Consider the following 21,567-nt stretch of genomic DNA (forward strand, 5'->3'; position numbering starts at 1 on the left):
GAGGCCGGAGCTGCTCCATTAGGGCCGAGGGGCCCTGGGAACTCAGCCCTGGTGGATGTGCTGGGGTCCTGGGGCTGAGCTTGTGTAGGGACCCCGGTTTCTCCTTCGTTTCCTTCCAACCCCGGCACCCGTGGCTCCTCACCCGACTCAGCCTCCAGAACGATCCCTGCTGGTGGCCTCTGTCCTGTCTCACTCCCCCTGGTGCCTGACCTCCCCTTTCCCCTGGTCATCAGTAACACCCCTTTCTTACCCCCGGGGCCTCTAGGCAGCAGCCTCAGCAGGGTGTGAGGCCCTATGGCAGTGCTGGGGCTGCAGAGCGGGCCCTGCTGACTGAGGACAGGCAGCTGACCGCCTCGGGGGGCGCAGGGTGTGAGCGCAGCCCCAGGACCGCAGCTTCTTCTCCAGAAGAGGAAGACAGGACACGGTGGCCTTGGACACTTCCTGGCCCAGGGCCACCTGCCTGCGGGGCTGCCCTTTCCATGCAGAGGACAGAGCCCAGAGAGCATGGCATCAGCTCTGCCCTTAGCCGTGTGAGAGGGGGCCCCGAGTGGCAGGCCAGACCCCGGCACTCCAGGTCCCTGTAAGCCAGAGCATGGTCTGCATGACCTTGAGGCTTGCGCCTGTCTTCTCAAGTACAGAGGAGAAGGTGTAGATGCCTAGGTGGGTCAGCACAGACGTATGTTTCATCAGCCTCAAGAGCGTGGGGTCAAGCTGGCTGCCTTGGGGGCCATTGTCCTCCACCTCCAGCTGCCTTGACTGATGGTATGTGGAGCTTGAGGCTCCTGACACCTCATTCCAGGGCAGTGAACTCAGTCAGGCCACGTGCCCCCATCTTCCATATCATAGTTGCATGCATGGTGGGGACTGGGGCCTTGGCACAGAAGCTTCCAGAGCAGAGCGGGAGCCCCGTTGTGGAGACACCCGCATCGCCCAGTGGGTGATGGCCAGTCACTGAGCCTTGGGGGGTGAGGCTGGTGATCCCACCCTCCCACCCCCTCAGCCGTCAGGTTGTGCCAGGAGCGAGGGTCCCCTGTTCCCTTGGGCGCCCCGCTCGCCTCCCCTGCTCAGTGAGCCGGGTGCATTTTCTTCTGTGATAGCGCCTCCCCACCCCGGCCCCCGTCGGCCACTCAGATCTGCTGTCTGTGCGGCAACGACACGTAGGATGACTGTCCACTGAGCCTAGGCCCCTGAGACCCCTCCCAGCCCCGCGTGCAGTGGCCAAGGGCCGGCCAGGGGACCCTTCACCTGCCGGGAGGGGGGGGTCCCACAGGCTGAACAAGACCAGATTCTTCCTTGGAGCCCAGAGGGGCCTGGGCACAAACGTGAATGCGTCTCACGATGCAGCCGGGATGAGATGCCCTTGGACCCAAGAGACACCAGACCTGTGCCGACGCCGGCTGGGCTACCTCCCACCCACCCTGGAGCCGAGCGGCCTCCCGGCTCAGCACGCCCACCGCTGCTCACACTCTGAGGCCAAACTCCCTCCGGGGCCTAGTTGGCTCTGTGTTCACCATCCGGCTTCACCCCCACCACCCTGGTGGGGGCCTCCCTGACCCTCCCAGTCCAGTCCCGAGGCAGGTGGCTCCCCCATTCTCCAGGGAGAGAGCCCCCCCTCATTAAAGAAACACCGCCTGGGATTTCATCACAGCCCATCAAAACATAATCCAGAAATTTTTGCTTAATGGAATAATCAGGAAATAAATGATCTGGTTAATGGGTTTCCCGGTTAATGGGGTTTAAAACTCTTCTGTTGGAGGTTTTCCTCAGATGTCTCTGTAGACACCACCCCCAGTGCCTGCCACCGCAGGATTTTCTTCAGCCCCCGGCTCCTATCAGACCCGTGGACAAAGGCCTGACTCTCACGGCTCTGCCACCAGACGTGGTGTTTTCATTTTCTGGAGCAGCCTGCTGCTTGCAGCCTCGCTCCCACCCTGTGGGCTGGGGGTGGTGGCTCCGCTTGGCTGCTGGGGGTGTTCTGTGGGTGGAAGCGGTGCCCCCGGGTGCCCACCCAGGGTCCACACAGCCAGCACTCACCGGAAGCTGGGCTGCATCGGCCGATGCTGCGGGACGAGGCTCGGGTTGGATCTGCTCGACTCAGAACCCGTGTGGGTGCCGCAGCTACTGGACACTACCTTCTGCGGGCCTGGCTAGCAGGGCAAGGAGAAGCTGGATCTGCCCTCCTGCCCTGACTCCCGTCCTGGGGATGGGGGCCCCGGAGCAGATGGGAAGCCTGCAGGCAGGGCTCGGGCCTGAGAAGTGACCAGAACACGACAGAGGCCGGCAGAACGGCTAGCACACGTGGACTTGTCCCTGGACCCACGCAGGACCCACACGGGCCTCTCCAGAGCCAGCTCTGGACACGCCTCCCCTTCGCAGGGCAGGCTTCGGAAGCCTGCAAACAGCTTCCGGGTCACTGTGACTGTCCAGTGCTACAACACAGAAACCTAGAAGGCAGTTAAAGTACCATCGCTGCTGTGTGCGTGTGTTCAGTCGCTCAGCTGGGCAACTCAAAGCCCTGGGGCTACAAATACTGGGCTCTGACTCGGTCCCTCCCTTCTCAAGCCCCAGCAACATGGTCCCCTCAGCCTGGCACCTGCGTCCCCATCACAACCGCACACGTGTTCTATGCGCACGCATCCTGCGTGTGCGCATCCTGCGTGTGCAGTTGATGGAGTCACTGGATACCAGCACACCCCTCCCCCGGGGCCTCTCCCCACAGGGTTGCACCATCCAGAAGGTCCAGGCAGGGGCAGAGAGGTCAGCGGGACCCACAGGCCTGGCCTGCACCTCCTGCTTTGCTCTGACTCCAAGAATAACCAGGAAGCCCACGTGAGGGGAATACCAGGCCATCTGTCAGCGGCATCCAGGGTGGGGGGAGCAGGGGGCTGGCGACAGGAGCATGGCTGGAGGAAGCGGACTGCTGGGCCACCGTCCCAGGCGGCGCAGGTCTGCTGGGAGACTGCAGTCAGCAGATGCAAAGGAACCCGAATCCAGGCACAGCGAGGGGGCAGCAGGCATGGTTCCTGACCCCAGCAGAGGAGGGTCACCAAACACGGGGTGGGTGGCGAACAGGGCGTTGCTCAGTGGATGGGTGGATGGATGGATGCTCGTGTGAGTGGATCCGTGGGTCTGTGGATAGATGGATGGGTGGGTGGATGGGTCAGTGGGGTGGGTGGATGGGTGGGTGTGTGGATAGATGGGTGGGAGGGTGGGTGGGAGGGTGGATGGGTCAGTGGGTGGGTGGATGGGTGGGTGTGTGGATAGATGGATGGGAGGGTGGGTGGGAGGGTGGATGGGTCAGTGGGTGGGTGGATGGGTGGGTGTGTGGATAGATGGATGGGAGGGTGGGTGGGAGGGTGGATGGGTCAGTGGGTGGGTGGATGGGTGGGTGTGTGGATAGATGGATGGGAGGGTGGGTGGGAGGGTGGATGGGTCAGTGGGTGGGTGGATGGGTGGGTGTGTGGATAGATGGGTGGGCAGATGGGTCAGTGGTTGGGTGGGTGGGTGGGTGTGTGGATAGATGGGTGGGCAGATGGGTCAGTGGTTGGGTGGTGGTGGGTGGGTGTGTGGATAGATGGGTGGGCAGATGGGTCAGTGGGTGGGTGGGTGGGTGGTGGGTGTGTGGATAGATGGGTGGGTCAGTGGGTAGATGGGTGGGTCAGTGGGTAGATGGATGGGTGGATGGGTCAGTGGACAGATGGACCGGTAGATGGGTCAGTGGGTGGATGGGTGGGTGCATGGATAGATGGGTGGGTAGATGGGTCAGTGAGTGGGTAGGTGGGTGGGTGGATGGGTCAGTGGGTGGGTGGGTGGGTGGGTGGGTGTGTGGATAGATGGGTGGGTCAGTGGATAGATGGATGGGTGGATTGGTCAGTGGGTGGGTGGGTGGGTGGGTGGATGGGTCAGTGATTGTGTGGGTGGGTGGATGGGTCAGTAATTGGGTGAGTGGATGGATGGGTCAGTGGACAGTTGGATGGGTAGATAGGTCAGTGGGTAGATGGGTGGGTGTATGGATAGATGGGTGGGTCAGTGGATAGATGGATGGGTAGATGGGTCAGTGGGTAGATGGGTGGGTGCATGGATCGATGGGTGGGTCAGTGGATAGCTGGGTGGGTAGATGGGTCAGTGGTTGGGTGGGTGGGTGGTTGGGTGTGTGGATAGATGGGTGGGTCAGCAGATAGGTGGATGGGTAGATGGGTCAGTGGGTAGATGGGTGGGTGCATGGATCGATGGGTGGGTCAGCGGATAGCTGGGTGGGTAGATGGGTCAGTGGTTGGGTGGGTGGGTGGGTGTGTGGATAGATGGGTGGGCAGATGGGTCAGTGGGTGGGTGGGTGGGTGTGTGGATAGATGGGTGGGCAGATGGGTCAGTGGTTGGGTGGGTGGGTGGGTGTGTGGATAGATGGGTGGGCAGATGGGTCAGTGGGGTGGGTGGGTGGGTGGGTGGGTGTGTGGATAGATGGGTGGGCAGATGGGTCAGTGGGTGGGTGGGTGGGTGGGTGGGTGTGTGGATAGATGGATGGGTAGATGGGTCAGTGGCTGGATGGGTGGGTGCATGGATCGATGGGTGGGCCAGCGGATAGCTGGGTGGGTAGATGGGTCAGTGGCTGGATGGGTGGGTGCATGGATCGATGGGTGGGTCAGCGGATAGCTGGGTGGGTAGATGGGTCAGTGGTTGGGTGGGTGGGTGGGTGTGTGGATAGATGGGTGGGCAGATGGGTCAGTGGGTGGGTGGGTGGGTGGGTGGGTGTGTGGATAGATGGATGGGTAGATGGGTCAGTGGCTGGATGGGTGGGTGCATGGATCAATGGGTGGGCCAGCGGATAGCTGGGTGGGTAGATGGGTCAGTGGCTGGATGGGTGGCAGGGTGGGTCAGCGGATAGGCTGGTGGGTGGATGGCAGTAGATGAATGGGCGGGTGGGGTGGTGGATGGGTGCCAGGTTCTTTACCCCTGAAGCAGGAGCACAGGGAGAAAGCCCTGTTGCCCCACAGTAGCAGAAGCACTTTCCCCTGGGGCCTCGGGAACTTTACTTGTTGACTGGGGGTTTGATTTGTCTTGCCCCCTCCCTCACAGGATGGCTTTGAGGAACAAATGACAGAGTACATTTAAAAACCACTTGGGAAAGTGTCTGAATTGCATACAGAGTCCATGCACTATTTCTTTTTATTGTTTTTTCCTTTATCTTGGCCACACTGTGAGGCTTGTGGGGCCCTAGTTCCCTGATCAGGGATTGAACCCACGCCCCCTGAGGTGGAATTGCAGGGCCTTAGCCATTGGACAGCCAGGGAATTTCCATGCACGCTTATTACCAAGATTAAATAGAGTGCATAGAAGTTAGTGAGAAATTTGGATTAGAGGGTATACTTCAAAATTTTTTTACCTTATTCAAGTATATGTGGTTACAGGGCTGATTGCTAATAGTATATTTTCAAGTCTAAGTCCTACTGGGCCTACTACAATGAACAGGGAAAAAATCTCATAATTAGCAGCCTTATTTGCATGCAAACAACAAATGTTCCCAAAGACCTTAACATTGCTTGCATTCTTTCTTATTTTCAGAGATTAAATTGCTCACAAACCCCTTTCCCACTAGAAAGTCTAGAAGTGAACTTGAACCACTCAAATATCATTAATGTCTAATTGCTCCAGATCCCACATTAAGGTAGCCTCAGCTGATATGTGTCCAGGTACAGAACATGAAAACACAGAAGGTGGCTGTGTCCGTGAAGTTCAGCAACCTCGGCTTCCGGGTGTGATGCTGGATGGGTACTCTGACAGCCCCGTCAGTCTTGGGTGTGTGTTGTTTGGGACGAGCCCGACAGCGGCTCTGACCTGGGTGAGGCCGTGGCTGCGAGCTCCTGTCTTTCTGTCCCAGGGACAGCGGGGCGGGGGGCCACGCGTGGCGGGGCCCACGCCACCACCTGAACACAGACACGCTCGTTCTTCTCTGTTGCTTGAGAACCTCTGTTCCATGAAAACCTCTGTCTCTTCCCTGGGATTCCTTTGTTCTTCTTCCAGGTAAAAAGCATATTTGGCAGCGAAAGCCGTTTTTCAGCCTCTGTTTGACGCTTTCCCTTCCGATTAAAATTATATGGGGCCCCAAGGCATATCTGGTGATCGCAAGTCACTCTTGGCTAGACATGCAGCTTTTACGTGAATAGCATTATTGTTATATGATATAAAACACAGGGAAAATGGAAGATTGACTACTTCTCTGACTAAAATTTGGCCTACCAAAGAGGCTTTGAAAAATCAAGCGTCAGAACATCTACTTTCAGCCAAGATGGGCTAACAGGGACCAAATTTACCCTCCACTGACAAGAGTGAAAAATGGAAAAAATATATGAAACGTATTAAACGTTAGCCATCAGGCAGCGAAGAACAGTGACCCTGATGGGGGACCCTGCGATGGCCCAGCCTGTGGCCTGCAGGGGGCTTCCAGGCTGTGTGTGGGGAGGCGACCCCAGCAGAGCCTCGTGGGGTGAGGAGCTGGGGCTGGAGGGACCACCACAGCTGCTGGAAGAGTCGAGGCATTACCCCGAGGAGCGAGCTGTCCAGAGGCGGGGCTTAGAGACCCGCACGGCTGCGGCCTCATGCACACAAGCGCAGGAGGGAGTCCCCTCGGGTCTGGTGAAGAGCAGAGCCCTGAAGGATTACAGGGAGAAACACTCGGCGCCCACGCCAGGCTGATGCATGGTGTGTATACACCCCCATACTCTGCAGGACGCTAGGGAGTATCCTCAGAGGGCTTTGCTCTGAGAGTGGGAAAAATTAGCCACAGACCATGTGTTGCTCTGGTTCCATCAAACATTTATAAGCTGGGAAGACCCAAAAGGATCAAATCTTTCCAAGGGACTTAACTGCTCTCCAGAGCAAGCATTCATAAGAAACAGAACATGATCCATGCTCAGTGACGCAAAAATTCATGTTTGATCTCTGACCCTGGAGAGAGCCGGTAGAAGATGTAACCCAGATGAGATCAAAACTGATCAATGAAAATCAACTAAAAATTACACCCATCATGGAGTTATCAAACAAGGATATAAAAGCAGTTTTAATAACTGTCTCCCACACACGCAAGGAGTCAGAGGGCAGAGTAACTTACCCAAAGAAAACTTGCATTGAAAGCTCTAGTGTCGGGCAGAAGACACCCTGAGTCACAGCAATTAGATGCTGCGGAAGAGGACGAAGCACAGAAAACTACGGACCATGAAACGGGAAAAGTCTGCAGAAGTGAGCGCTGCGAACTGTGGATGACTCTGTGCAGCCTCGGGTGTGTGAGCAGAGCTGTGGCCGGAGGGGCAGAGACACTGGAAGAGGCTGTGGCTGAACTGCTCCACTTAGGTGAGAACTGTGAATCCACAGATCCTGAAGCCCGGCTGACCCCAGGCACAGGAGACCCAACACGCGTGTGAGGGCAGGGGTGTGGAGGCCCCAGCTCCTGCCTCCCACGTGGGGCTTAATCTTCCCCTAAGCGGATGCTCATCAGTGCTTTTCCCCTGGAAAAAAAAGGAGGAATGGCTGCTGAGGACAAGCGCCCTGGTTATCAAGTCTTGACCATGAGTTGCAGCCCTGCAGCAGCGCGGAGGCCGTGACGCTTTAAAACCCGTGGTCACAGCCTCCAATAGACGGCAGCTGCTAGAGATGGCAGATTCTGTGGGGTGTGTGTGAATGTGAGTGTGGTATGTGTACGTGGATATGAGTGTGTTTGAGTATGTCTGTGTGGTGTGTATGTGTGCGAGTGTGTGGGTATGTATATGTGAGTGTGTGTATATATGAGTGCGTATGTGTGTGTCTGGGTGTATGCGTGTCTGGGTATGAGTATATGTGTGCGTGTGTGTCTGGGAGTGTGTGTGTGAGTGAATGAGTGCGTCTGGGTGTGTGTGCATGTCTCTGTGGGAGTAAACGTGTGTGTGTGTGTATGTGTACGTGTGAGTGTGTGTGAGAGCGTGCGTGTGCAGCTCTGCAGGCAGGCTGGTGCACCTCAGCAGGGAGGTCCGTCGTGCGAGACGCCTGCAGCGGCTCGGTTCTTTCAGAAACAGGGTGCGGCGGCGTGGCCTCCACAAGGCTCTCTTCTCGCTCTTGTCGTCTGTACGTGTGAAGTACAGACACGTGTGATCTGGGGCCTGGCTGGCACCGCCTCAATGACTCAGACGCACAGCGAGGCCCCAGTTCGCTGGCAGGACCAGAGCGGGTTGACTCCACCCAGGAGGCTGGAGGCAGACATGCAGGAGCTGCCTTCTGCTGGGGCATAAACGAGCACTTAGTCATCTTAGCGCTAACTCAATTTTTTTGGCATAAAGAAGTACAAATACGATGCGCTTCACATATGTGATTCCAAATTAGGTTAGTGATCCACAGTCTGTCTCAGGGATGGGTAATCTAAAAATTGAGCAAGGGAAAGCAGTTCTTCAAAAAGTAACACACACAATTGCCAATTTACCAGGAATTCCATTCCTAGGCGTTCCCCTGGAGAACTGAAAACAGGGATTGGAGCAAAAATTCATATGCGAGTGTTCACAACAGTGTTACTCACAGTCACCAAAAGGTGGGAACAGCCCAGATGTCTGTTGCCTGATGGACACATGGTGTGGTCTATTCACAGAGTGGACAGTATGAGGCCATAAGGAATGAAGCTCTGATAAAGGCCGCTATGTGGATGAACTTGAAATCACTGTGCCCCGTGAAAGAGGCCATGTTGTTCAAGTTGGTTTACAAGAAGTGTCCAGAACACAGATTCACACAGCAGAATCATCGTGGTTCCCAGGGGCTGGAGGAGGGGGTGGGGAGTGACTGCTCACGGGCACAGGGTCTCCTCTGGGGTGAAGGAAGTTGAGGTAACTCAGCACTACGAATGCACTAAATCCCGGCTGTACGTTTGAAAGCAGCTCGTCTCATCTTCTGTGGACTCCCTACATCTGGCCCTGTTTTCCTCAGCTTCATCCGCTCCTGTTTTCTCTCTCTTCTTTCCAAACAACCCAAATGCAATTTACTTATAGCAATGTGGAACCTGTTTCTGAAGGAATATGTCAAGAGAGGGGTGCGGAGGCCCCTCCTTGTAGTCAGCCAGGGCCCTGCACCCTGGCGATTGGCAGAAGCGGCTACCCCATGGCCCCTCCTTGAAACTGGGGTGGGGCCCACCTGTCCTGGGGTGGGGTGGGTGGTCTGTGTGACAGGGTGGAGGCTGCAGGGATCAGGGGACACGTTCGGACGGAGAGGGGTCTCCCACGGCGACTTCTGCCCGGATTGCACCGGCTACAAGGAGAAATTGGATGTCTATCAGGTTTTTTCACATCAGCTCAGGCTGGGGCAAGGCTGGAGCTGTGGGAAGCCCGAGGGGAGGAGGGGGAAGTCAGCAGACGCCCCCATTAGGCTGCCCCCCGTGTCCCATCAGTGGCTCCCGGGCTGCACCTGCCCAGGTTCCTGAAGGGCCAAGGTCACCCAGGACAGTGAGGGAGCGTCTGGGAGGTAACCTGGCCCCGGGTCTACACGCCTGAGCAAAGCACGGTAGCTGGCTGCCGGAAACAAGTGGTGGGATCTTTCCCTCTTATTCAAAAGCAACATGAAAGGGGTGAAAACTAAGTACGCGGGTATTGGCAGAGGCCCAGCCTCCTTTGAGGGCTTCCCTGGTGGCTCAGATGGTAAAGAATCCACCTGCACTGTGGGAGACCCAGGTTCGATCCCTGGATTGGGAAGATCCTCTGGAGAAGGGAATGGCTACCCACTCAAGTATTCTTGCCTGGAGAATCCCATGGACAGAGGAGCCTGGCAGGCTACAGTCCGCGGGGTTGCAGAGTCTGACACGACCGGGCAACTTCACTTTCACTTTTTCAGCCTCTTTTGCAGAAACCATTGTTATGAAGGTTTTGATTTCTGGAATATAGTATGCCATTGTTGGGAGTTGGGGTGGGCTTACAGAGACTCACTTCGAAACTAACGGTCTCCAGTGCATCCTTCAGAGACGCGGTCGGGAGCTGCGACCTCCTGTGCGCCCTGTGGCCTCTGGGATGTGCTTTGGGACCCAGCTCTCCAGCTGAGCCCCGGGCTCAAGGCCACCACTTGCTGGCCGCCAAGCGACCGCCACCTCCCACGATCCTCCCCCACCTCAGCCTACCCATGCATCTTCGATTCCCTGAGCTCCTGTGGACGTTACCGTTGGGCTCCTTTCAGACAGCACAGCAACTGGGTGGGACGGACTCTTGCTAACTGCGTTCATGAGATTTTTCTAGGATTTTAGAAGATCCCCTGGAGAAGGGAATGGCTACCCACTCCAGTATTTTTGCCTGGAGAATTCCATGGACAGAGGAGCCTGGGGGCTGCAGTCCGTGGGGTTGCAGAGCTGGACACGACTGAGTGACTCACACACGCACACTGCGGACTGTAAACCTTCTGGCCAGAGAAACAGGAATTCTTGAGTTTGAAAGACCTGAACGCAAAACAGTATTTCCGCAGTTCAGTGCACTGAGCCCTGGAGTGCCCCCTGGAAGCTGCCGGTGTCACCCTTGTCTTAGAACAACTTGCTGACAGTCCCCACCCAAGCCCCAAGTAGAGGATGTGTGTGGGGGAGGGGAGGAGACAGCCAAGCCAGGCAGCCACGGGCCTCGTAGTGAAGGTGATGGCAGGTCACGGGCGAGTGTGGGAGGCCTCACCCGGCTCTGCCTCCGGACAGAAACGTTGCCAGAAGTGGAGGTCCTCTCCACGGGGCCTGGAGAAGCATTTCTGATATGCCATCTAAGCGCTGGGGAGGCCGCTCACATCCACGCCTCCCAGGGTGGCCTTCCTGATGTGTAAGGAGGTGAGAAAACACCTCACGCGCGTAGCTGGACGACAGGAAGCCCTTCTACAAACACGGACCTACAGCAGAAAACACGCTTAAGGACAAAGAGGATTTTTCCATGCGTGGAATGAATCACAGTCTGACTAAGATGGTCCAGCAAAAAAAAAAAGAAAAATATTGCTTTATTGGATCTATTTTCTACCCACAAAGAGAGCTAACACAGTATCAAACATCTCCTTTCTGTAGGACGGTCTCCCGAGAAACGTCTCATGCAATTCCTAGGAGGCTAAATGCAGGAAGGGGCTCCAGGCGGGATGAGGGGTGCGGGGCGGTGGCGGGGTGCTATGTACAGGAAGCCATATACCGTCAGCTCTTCACAGTAATGTGCAAATGTTACAAATATGGCTTTCAGGATTTCGTTTCTGTGACTTAAAAAACAAGTAAGACATAGTTGTACAGAACAACATTTTAAAAATAATTCCGTGGGAGAACGCCTTCTCCACGGAAACGCTTGAGTTTGGGGACAGGATGCGTCACCTCCCCCGAGGGTGCGATTCGGCCACGTTCCAGCAGGGGGCGTGAGTTCCTAAGGCACAGTTATCAGGTTAAAGGTGTTTTCATTAAACCATGCTTTTTGGTTATGTGAAACAACAGGTCACAGCCAGCAATAAAGCGCAATAAGCTGTTATGGGTACAAAATGCAGTAGTAAAGCTCACACTAACCTATGTTAACAGCAACTAGTCTGGAAACACTACAGTCACCACATAGGAAAACGCTGTTTTTGGTAATGGTTTCCTCAGATGAAGCAGTTACAAGGCTTTTGTGAAAGAATGATCTTACAGCGGAACAAATATATTACACGCCTTCTGTAACACTATTTACAGTTTCTTTCCAATTCTGCCATTTGGTAACAGCCGATGTCATGGATGCACCTCTCCTGGTTCTAAAGTGCTTGGTTAACTGCAGGAGACCCGAGACGCAGACCTCCCGGGGCTGGGGGCGTCCCCACGGACGTGGCTGTGGGGAGCTGGATTTTGAGCCTCGGGTGTATTTTCCAAAACCGATACTGGTTATTGCTGACGCGGACGCCCTTGCCGGGTAGAGACTGAATGTCGCCACGTCGGTTATGTTCACCATAAATATACGCCTATATATGTACACACATGCAAATGCGAGACCTATCCCAAGACAGAGAGATTTCTCTTTTTGCCCAGTAACCTATCTTGTGCTATTCAACTTACCTGTGCTATGTCTGAAGCCAGATTAAAAACAAAATCCTAACATGCTACAATGAACAACCCTGTGGTCTGAGTAACACAGGGGAGGGAAGGCAGTCAGGAGATCTGAGATGACACTTTGGAGCAGTTCTGAAACACGTGAGTAAGGCAACAGAATTGCATGTTACAGCCCAGGAGGAGGTGAGAAGGCAGGGACGTGGCAGGTCTTCCTCACAATGCCCAGTCCTCCAGTATTCTCGTAATTGACACAAAGGATGAAGCCTCGTGACGAAACGGCCTACAGCTTCTGCTCCTGCAAATGCACTCCTGGTGGCCGAGTCAGCGCTTGAGTCCACGGTGCCCAGCCGCTGCGGTCGGCCGAAACGAGGCACTTCCACTGAAACATCCCGGGCTCCTGGAGGGCGCGGCTCGGGGTCAGGCCGCCGTGCCGGGTGGAGGCCACGAGGGCAACGTCACGAGGTCTGTCTTCCGCGCTCCCCCCACCCACCCACTTTCGTTTCCTTCTTGAGGTGACTTTCCTTCTGATGAGGGATCGGTCCTTCCTTCCTTGGGCTACTTCTTTGCACAAGTGACCTGAGCCTTCACTGCGGTGGAAGCTCCCAGTGGTACCAGGTATGGATTTAGTTTGTTGACTCAGAGTCATCACCGTGGAACAGATAGACACCACGCAGCCTCTGAGAGTCCACGCTGCCAACTACGAGTGGATGTTGGTGCTGGAGAGGTCATTCCGGATTATCTCATTTACTGAAAGAAAACAAAAGTAGAGACAGCGTCAGAGAGACAGGACTCCACACACAAGTCCACATAAACTCGTGAAACTGACTGAAATCTCATCAGTCAGTTATGTTCAGCCTGTGAAAAGTTGTCCCCTGAGAATGAGTCCTGAGCCAGCAGGACACAGCTGCCCCAGACCCGGGGCTGTGACCGCAGGGCCAGTACTTGGGCCGAGACCAGCCAGTACTTGGCTGACCCGGGGCAGGGAGCCATCTGTGCTCACGCAGGTTTGCAAAACCAACAGATAAACCACGGCCATGGAAGCACCACTTGAAGTCCACGCACCATGGGCCCCTCGCAGCGGCCTCGTGGTCAGTCGGCTCAGGGCAGTTCGGGAAGGAGGGCTAATTGCCCGGCCTGAGCCTCCCTTTGTTCGGGGCTCTTCCTTCACCTCTGTTCCCTTGTCCGGGTCCACCATCGCCTGTGATTTTTGGCAGCCAGGGAGGAAGTGAGCGGAGCTGGCAGAGGCCTCGGGAGGGACCGGCAACCTCCCTCCGTCCGCCCCCACCCCCGACGGCACAGATGGGAAATGTCACCAGGAGGCTGTCGGCACTGCTCGCAGGGCTCAGAGGTGGGGACGTGCTCGCGTCACGGAACTGCCTGGGCTCCCCTCTGCCGCCAGATAAACCGTGTGTTTCTGCCGAGGCCCCGGCAGGCCGAGGGCGGCTTCCCAGAGCAATCAGTGGGGCGCGTTTCCGAGCCCACTCCCTTCCCTAAACTGCTTTTCAACACCCCCCTACCCGCCAAGTATTTTTAAGAATAACAATAATAAAGCACAGTGGGGAACCAGGAATTGTGTCACGGGAACCGACAACAGAACTTGCTGGCCCTGTGGACCCCGGAGCCGGGCTCCTCCCGAGGCGGGGCACGTGAGGGTTGGGGGTGCCAGGCAGTGGCCCATAGGGTGACGCCCGGACTGACACGGCTGTTCGACAGGCGGTCACATGTCCTCTGCCAATGGCCCTGGCCTCGTGCGGGAAACGCTGGACAGGCGGCAGCTGCCTCCATGACCCTCGGCCAGTGAACCCTTGGTGGGTGAGGCCACATGCCCCTGCCTTGGCTCATGGGTCCCCGAGGGCCCGGGGCAGGGAGGGCGTGCCACGCCAGCAGCTCCTCCGCTTCCTCCAGGTTCGGCCTCTGTGCTCCTAAGTCTAATCCACCTCTCCCGAGCGCTGCCCTGCAAGGTCCTTCTGACAAAAGACAGCCACAGGACCTGAGTCTCTCTGAGGCTTGGTCAGGGTCAGGATGGGCCTCAACTGCACGCAGGGTGTCTCTGCCCCAGGGCAACGCGGAACATATGAGAGAGAGAGAGAGCATACAGAGAGCTTACATGGGGAGTGGAGAGGGGTGCGGACGCAAGGGGCGTAGAGAGCGTACGTGCGGTGCGGGGCGGGGATGGGGCGGCATGGACGTGGTACAGCACGTATGTGCGGGGGCCAGCGGGGGCCCTGCGGCAGCACGGGCACGGAAGAGCCGTTCACACTGTCCTCATTGGTCACCAGAAGGCTTACGGGGCGCTTTCCTGACTGTCACCTCATTTTGTCCTAAAGCAACCCAAGGCCAGGGGCCTGGTGGGGCTGCCTAAACTTCTGAGAAAAGAAGCAGGTTTGGGGCCACGCAGGTCAGAGTCTCTCCCACTGGGTGACAGCTACTACTGAAAAGGGTAACGGAGGCAGTGGGGCCAGCTCCATCCCAGAACAGAAATCAGCTGTCATGCCTCAAGGCAAAGATTTCACAGTGGGAACAGTGGTCGACCCCACCTAAAAAGGGGTGGGGGTGGAGGTCAGTCACACTACCCAGAGTCCGGCTCTGCCTTCCCAGTTTTAGGAAAATGGAAATCTCAGAGCAGTCTAATAAGATCAGGAATAGATCGCTGAAAAATACTGACTGGAACTGGGAGTGAGAGCTGAGAGGTAATATTGTTGTTGTTCAGTCGCTAAGTCGTGTCCGACTCTTTGCAACCCATGGACTGCAGCACGCCAGGCTTCCCTGTCCTTCACCAACTCCTGGAGCTTGCTCAAACTCATGCCCATCCAGTCGCTGATGCCATCCAACCCTCTCATCCTCTGCGTCCCCTTCTCCTCCTGCCTTCAATCTTTCCCAACATCAAGGTTTTCTCCAATGAGTTGGCTCTTTGCATCAGGTGGCCAAAGTATTGGAGTTTCAGCTTCAGCATTAGTCCTTCCAATGAATATTCAGGGTTGATTTCTTTTAGGATTGCCTGGTTTGATTTCCTTACTGTCCAAAGACTCTTAAGAGTCTTCTCTAACACCACAATTCAAAAGCATCAATTCTTTGGTACTCAGCTGTCTTTATGATCCAGTTCTCACATTAGTACATGATTATTGGAAAAACCATAGCTTTGATTATATGGACTTTTGTCTGAAAAGTGATGTCTCTGCTTTCTAATGCTGTCTAGGTTTATCAAAGCTTTTCTTCCAAGGAGTAAGCATCTATTACTTTCATGACTTCAGTCACTGTCCACAGTAATTCTGGAGCCTAAGAAAACCTGTCACTGTTTCCATTTTTTCCCCATCTGAGGGTAAAAGTGAAGGGGTTGGGAGGGAGCTCTGAGGGTTAGTAAGGCAGCCAGCGGAGTAGCTGAGAATCTTTACTCAGGGTTAGAGAGACCACAGGAAAAATAACATCTGTTTGACAAGATAAAAGGGGAAGAAACCTAAGCGGTGGGCTTCCCCTTTTGCCTACTGGGGCACCTGAACCTTTAAGGGGGCACCCGTGGTGGGGGTGGGGGTGTAGTGAAGAGGCATAGCCCAGACATTCTGGGCCCAGAGAGGACGCCAGTGCAGGGCTCTGCTATGAGCGAGGAATGGTCCCACGGGGAGCCCCCAGGAGAGGCTCAGGGGCCAGGGTGGGAGCAGAGCTCCTGCCCATTGCCATCGGCTGGGGCCTCTGATGAGCTTCCCGTCAAGTCACTGGCTGGACCCGGCGCTGCCCATGACTGGCAAGGGCAGGCTGGGGTCGCAGTGGGTCACTCCTCTTAGGAATAGACTCAAGAACCACCCCCCACCCCCACACACCCTCCTGCACCTTCCCTGAGCACTGCGGCCTGAGCCAGGAAGCTGCCCAAAGTAAAGGAGGAAGACTAGCAATCCGCAGTGGATGACGCTTCCCACAAGGGTCCCCGGGGCTGAGGGTGGGCGCTCAGACCTCACTCCCTTCCACAGACACAGTCTGGGTAGGAGCCCTGCAGGGAAGCCACGATGGCCCCATTTCACAGAGGGATAAAGACAGACCAGGTCAGGGTAGGGCTGAGGTAGAGAGGCCCTGATGGAGGGCGGGAAGCGGGGCATAGGGTCCCGGCCCCGGTCCTCCCAGCCACGACTTCCTATCTTCCCTCCGTGAGGTCATGGGTCCGAGCCCGCATCAGGCCGGGCCCCGGGGCTCTGTGTGGGTTATTTTGGGGGTGGCTTTCTCTCTTTGATATGGTTGTGCCGAAGACACCTACGGTTTCCCACAATGTCTTCTCTCTACTGATAATTTCCATCTTCTTATTCAGCTTTTCCACCAACACAGAGGTTTTTTTCTTCTTTACAGAAGTATTTTGAACTGCAGGTAACATGTGACCCTCCCGGATCGTGAGGGGACTGAAAGAGGAACCTTTGCTGAGCTTCACGTCAGATTGTCCCTGCAACAGGATGTGGTGAGCTGTTATACCACAATTTAATAAGAAGGGTTTTTTCCCTTATATTTAATTTTTCTCTAAAATGCTCCTGAGGTGGAAACAATTGTTTTTTTTCTAAAACTTAATGTGGCCGTTTGAATTGTTTTAATCTGGGATATAGACGCAGGATGTGTATATCTGATGCCCACACACAAATCCACCTCTCTGTAAAACATGGGATTGAGTGAAAAGGAAGCTAGCATTTTCTTTAAAATACCAAAACTAATATGTACAAAGCACAGGCGTAGTTTTCACCTGTACTTGACTGACATTGGTAAATGTTAACTATATCCTTCCTGAAACCATAGAAAGATGTCTCTGCTATTCCTAAGTGAGTGTGCAAATTCACTAATAAGGTGAAAAGTCCTTTTAAAGTAAACTATTTGGCTTTCTTTTGACACTGCTTTGAGAGTAGCTGGCATCAGAGCCTCCTGTTGTGCTGAAACACCGTGGCTCATCCCTGCGGTTTCCCCCGTGGGCTCTGGGTGACTATCTTGAGAACAGAGCAAACCCAAAAGGAATCGTGAGTCTGAGTAGTTTCTGTATATTTCTCTCCTTTCAACGTCTGACCTTTAAGTAAATGTTCCCACGTTTCTGGATTCTTGGTTTCTGAATGCAACTACAGATCTCAAGACAGATCATAAGGAGTGAACAAACTATTTACCCAACTCCTACGGTTAGTTGCTAAGCCCTTGCATGTGTATTATTCTTGATCCTGCAGCAATCCTACTCAGGTAAAGGTGGGGAGGCTCAGCCATTCCGGCCCTTGAGAGAAGGCGAGAAGCTGAGACCCTGACCTGGTGACCTCAGCCTGGGGCCGCCCCTTGCCACCTGCACACACTACGGGTCTGGAAGCTTCGAGACTGCTCCCTCGGGCTCCACGGGCCGTGTGACCTGCTCTTTCTCAGTATCGACTATGAAAGTAGGAAAGGCCGGGGAGATGCACACAGGGGCAGGGACCCTGGCAGCCAGACCAGCGGATTCCTGCTCGCCGCCCCCCTGCAGGGTCGGCCCCCGCCAGGCCCTCTCTGCCCCTGACCCTCACCGTCCTCACCCGAGAGGTGCTCAGAACACAGAGGCCAGAGAGGCTGAGGCCACAGTCTCTTGTCTCCTTTTCCGCGGCATGTTTTCAAAACAAAAAATCCACACCCACCCACCACCACACATACACACACAGTGCACTGTTTGAGCCAGAAAGACTTTGTCTTTCGTTTTTCCTGTATTGCTTTTCTGTGCTTTAGAAACTTTTTTTTTTTTTAACAGAAAGACGTTGCAGGCGACCAAGGAATCCACAGGGTCTCTGTGGTGACCATTTCCTCTGACCTGGAGGAGCCACACGTGGGCAGTCAGCCCCGGGTCCCACACTGCGGGCAGCTGACCCTGGTGCCTTCAAAGGGGCGCTGTGGGTGCGGGTCCAGTGCCAGGAGGGGCCCGCCAGCGTGGCCTCAGAAACAGCACCACACCCCTGCAGCAGTGCCTGCAATGGCGCCGACAGGCAGGGGCCTCTGAGAGCTGCTCCAGGCCTGACTGGCTCTCGCAGCTCCAGCAGGCTCTGCCCGGTTTTAAGGTCTGACATCCAAGTGGCAGCTGCCCACCATCACACGTCCCTCCTGCTTATGGTCACCTCTCACTCCCACCGCCCCGAGGTGGCTCCTCATCGCCAGCATCCGCACCTTATCTGTCTGAGACTTTATCACCAAGTGCCCCACTTCCTACCCTAAGTGAAGACGCGATATGTGTGCTTCTGGGTTTGACTCTAAATATCGGGACTTTGAACGTGGTGATAGTAGTATCACTTTGCTCTGAAAGAGGAAAGAATGAGTACGATGGAAAACCCAGGGTCCTGACACCAGCAGGTCCCCGAGACCCTGGGAGATACAGGACGACACGTGGTCAGGGTCAGAACACACAGTGCGATGGGGCCAGGGCTGCACAGGCTGCTGGGCGTCCGCACCCGGCCCCCAGCTTCCCGAGGGAGCGGCCTGCGCTGGGGCCTGAAGGTCCCGCGGTGAAGACGCGGGCGTGCCTGAGGCTCTTTCCGCCCCGTGAATCGCCGACTCCTCAGTCTGGTCAGATGGAGAAACAGACCCCTCCTGGGCTCGAGTTCTGTGTGCGGGGGACAGGCGAGGCGTGACGCAGCGTCTCCCAGCCCCCGGGCGGTTACTGTTCGGATCACCGTGGACGGGACCAGGGGTGCAGGGGACGCGCGGGTCGCCTCACCGCGCAGGCCAGCTCGCCGCAGCCTGCGCCGGGAGGCCGGCGGCAGGGCAGCCCTGGGGTCTGGTCTGTGTCCGCGCAGCGGGACGGTGGCTCAGGAGGCCCCATCAGCCTCAACTCCGGCCTCCACAGAGGGAGCAGAGCTGCGCTAGCGCCCGCCAGGGAACTTAGTTACCGACTGCCAGCCGGTAAGAGAGAACCCGACCGGCTGTGTGAGGGGCGGCCGCCCTGCTCTAAAACCACTGCGACGTCTGGGTTCAACCACGAGACACAAAACGGGCTGCGGGACCGGCCCCCTCTGCTCAGTTTCCACGTTCCTGACGTCCCGCGTGGCTCCCTGTCCTGTCAGAACAGTGCCCGTGGAGGTCTCAGGTTAACGAGGACATCGCCACGTCCCTGAGTGGGTCACAGACACCAGCACTGTCGCTGGCCTCTCGCTGGACGTGGCCACAGTGACAGGCGGGACAGCGGCCTGTTCACGCGGGCGGCGGGCTCTGCCCTCCTGCTGCAGGGGCCCCGGCGGGCTCGGGGTGGGAAGGGCCAGGAGAAGCAGGTGTCAGGAGCTTCCGGCTGTCTTCACACAGCTGTCACCCTGGTTTCTCAGGCCTGGGTTTAGGCTCAGAGAGTAAGAATCTAGCTTAGCAACGTTAACCTCACCACACAGTTTACTCCTTGCCTTCAAATCAAGTTAACTTACTCAGAGAAGGACCATACCTTACAAATGATACTTTTGTGTCAATTAAAAAAACATATCTGTTGATATAATGCCTAATTACATCCCTGTGTGTTAGTCACTTAGTCATGTCCGACCTTTTGTGACCCCATGGACTATAGCCTGCCAGACCCCTCTGTCCATGGGATTCTCCAGGCAAGAATACTGGAGTGGATTGCTATTTCCTTCTCCAAATTACATACCTAACTACATACAATACACTTTAAAACGTCTCTTTTTTGATAGTTACGTTAGTTCCAATAAGGAATCAAACGGATTTTTTAAAACTAACAATATTCACCTACTGCTACTTAGGAAACCAGTCAGCCCAGCAGGGACACTGTCATTTTTTCCGTTTCTGGTTTTACAACAAGCTGTGATGTTGCTTTTTTAATGAAGAGAACTAGTTCTTTAGAGCATCACTGTCCTTTAGACAAGAGCAATATAAAAACAAAGAAGGTCGTGACTTTGTGTCAAAGCTCATGATCAAATTAAATATGGCACATAAATAAATGTATGGCACAAGAGCAACTATTTCTTCTTCACTCCATCTTCCTCCAAGGGGCAGGAAAACGCACATCCTTCTAGAGGACAAGTCATCAAAAATCATTTTTATTTTTAAGAGAAAACCAAAATAGTTTTCTGAAGAGCAAAACAAAACAGGAAGGATATTCTTTCCCATTCCTATAACTAAAAGGTAATTTAAAAAAGTATTTGCTAACTTTCCCAGAAAATGCACCTTTGGCTAAAGTTAGTATGTAACCTAAGAGGATGATAATTTAGGTGGACGGAAGCAGAAATGTCTCAGCCAAATCTATTCTTAAGGAACTAACTTCTAGGAAGTCTCCGGATCATGTTTGCTGTGCTTGCCTGCAAACCTAGTGATTCTCGGGTAGGGAAGCCCTTGCTGGTGGCTGTGCGCCCTCGCAGATGTAAGGACGTTCACTGCTGTGATTCCGTCACCAATGGGGTGGATGTGTCCCCGTTTGTACTGGACACAGGCAGGCACACTCAGCTGTCATTAAGGGCATCTCTGTGGGCTGGAGCTAAGCCGTGATTCAACACGGTTAAGGCCACAGTTCAGAGAGCAGAGGCGCCGGGGGAGTGCGTGCCCCGTGCAGGAAGCGTGAGGTGTGGCTGCGTGTGGGTGTTCAGTTTCCTGAGAAGAGGCGACCTCGTGGCAAGTCCACCTCCCTCACAGGTGGGCACTGGTCAGTCTCCCAGGTCCAGCGGCCTCTGCGTCCAGCGTGACCGTGTCTGGTCTACCCGTAGACCCTGCCCCTCCCTGAGGAGGTGCCGCTCTGCCAGACTCCGGGCTGAAAATGGTGACCTTGCCACGTGCGCATCACGACCGCCGTAATTCTGAAAATGCAGAGTTGCAGCAGCACTGAAATCATTCTTCACTTTTTCTTTTTTTCCAGAGATGCTTTGTGAGGCGGTGGAAAATAAAACAGTTTCTCAAGTTTCATTAAAAAGTAAGTTCTCGTGTTACCTCGGGTGTCCTGGACCTATTTCAGCCTTCACTTATTTTTATCTTTTTAATCATAATAAGCCACTGCCACGGGGCCTGCTATTTTTGGAAGGAGAGAATGGGACAGCGGAGGGGCTGGATGACAACAGTCACGGTTTTAATAAAACATGACCCTCCCAGCTGGATGTGGGTTGGCCCTGACAGGCACCTCTGTTATGTGGGGCTGCCAGCCATTAAAACAGAATAATTGTCCTGCCTCCATGGCTGCTTCCTCATTTAGCCTGACTACTCCAAATAATGCAAACGGCCCGTGTGGAAACTGCAGCGTCCGTGGGGAGTGGGGGCCACGTGACGGGGGGGTCCCTGCTCGCCCCGGCCTCCTGCTGGTGTGTGGTGGACGCCTTCCATGTGGCCCAGGCCATTATTCCACCCGTGCCAAGCTCGCTCCGCGTTGCTCACTGGGGTCATTAAACCACCGACAAGCACTTTTCCAGGGCCTGCTCTGTGCCGCCGGGGGACACATTCCCCCAGTGATGAAGTTCCTATTCCAACAATTAACAGTTGGAAAAAAAAAAATTAAGAGACTCGTTTAATTAAAAAGTAAAATTGAATAAATGGGCCTGGACAAGGAGCCGCTGTGGGTTTGGCAGGCGTGCCCCGTCCCTGGCTTCAGGAGCTCGGGCCCCCTTCCCGGC

The 21,567-nt window shown here is 55.2% G+C and overlaps 1 protein-coding gene across 5 annotated transcripts in view; it reads right to left on the reverse strand.

Moving 5' to 3' along the window:
- The window catches only part of NFATC1 (nuclear factor of activated T-cells 1), an 88,156-nt gene continuing 77,518 nt past the window's right edge, over positions 10,930 to 21,567 (reverse strand). For 3 of the 5 annotated variants that reach the window (XM_018039660.1, XM_018039662.1, XM_018039661.1), the window contains exon 10: positions 10,930 to 12,760. In XM_018039660.1, the coding sequence (XP_017895149.1) occupies positions 12,711 to 12,760 (50 nt within the window). In that variant the 3' untranslated portion in view covers positions 10,930 to 12,710. Of the gene's footprint in view, positions 12,761 to 20,094; positions 21,415 to 21,567 lie in introns of those variants that run through there. The other 2 variants (XM_018039658.1, XM_018039659.1) reach the window with 1 other exon arrangement.

The sequence above is a fragment of the Capra hircus genome, chromosome 24 (genome assembly GCF_001704415.2).
Source record: "Capra hircus breed San Clemente chromosome 24, ASM170441v1, whole genome shotgun sequence".
NCBI lineage: Eukaryota > Metazoa > Chordata > Mammalia > Artiodactyla > Bovidae > Capra > Capra hircus.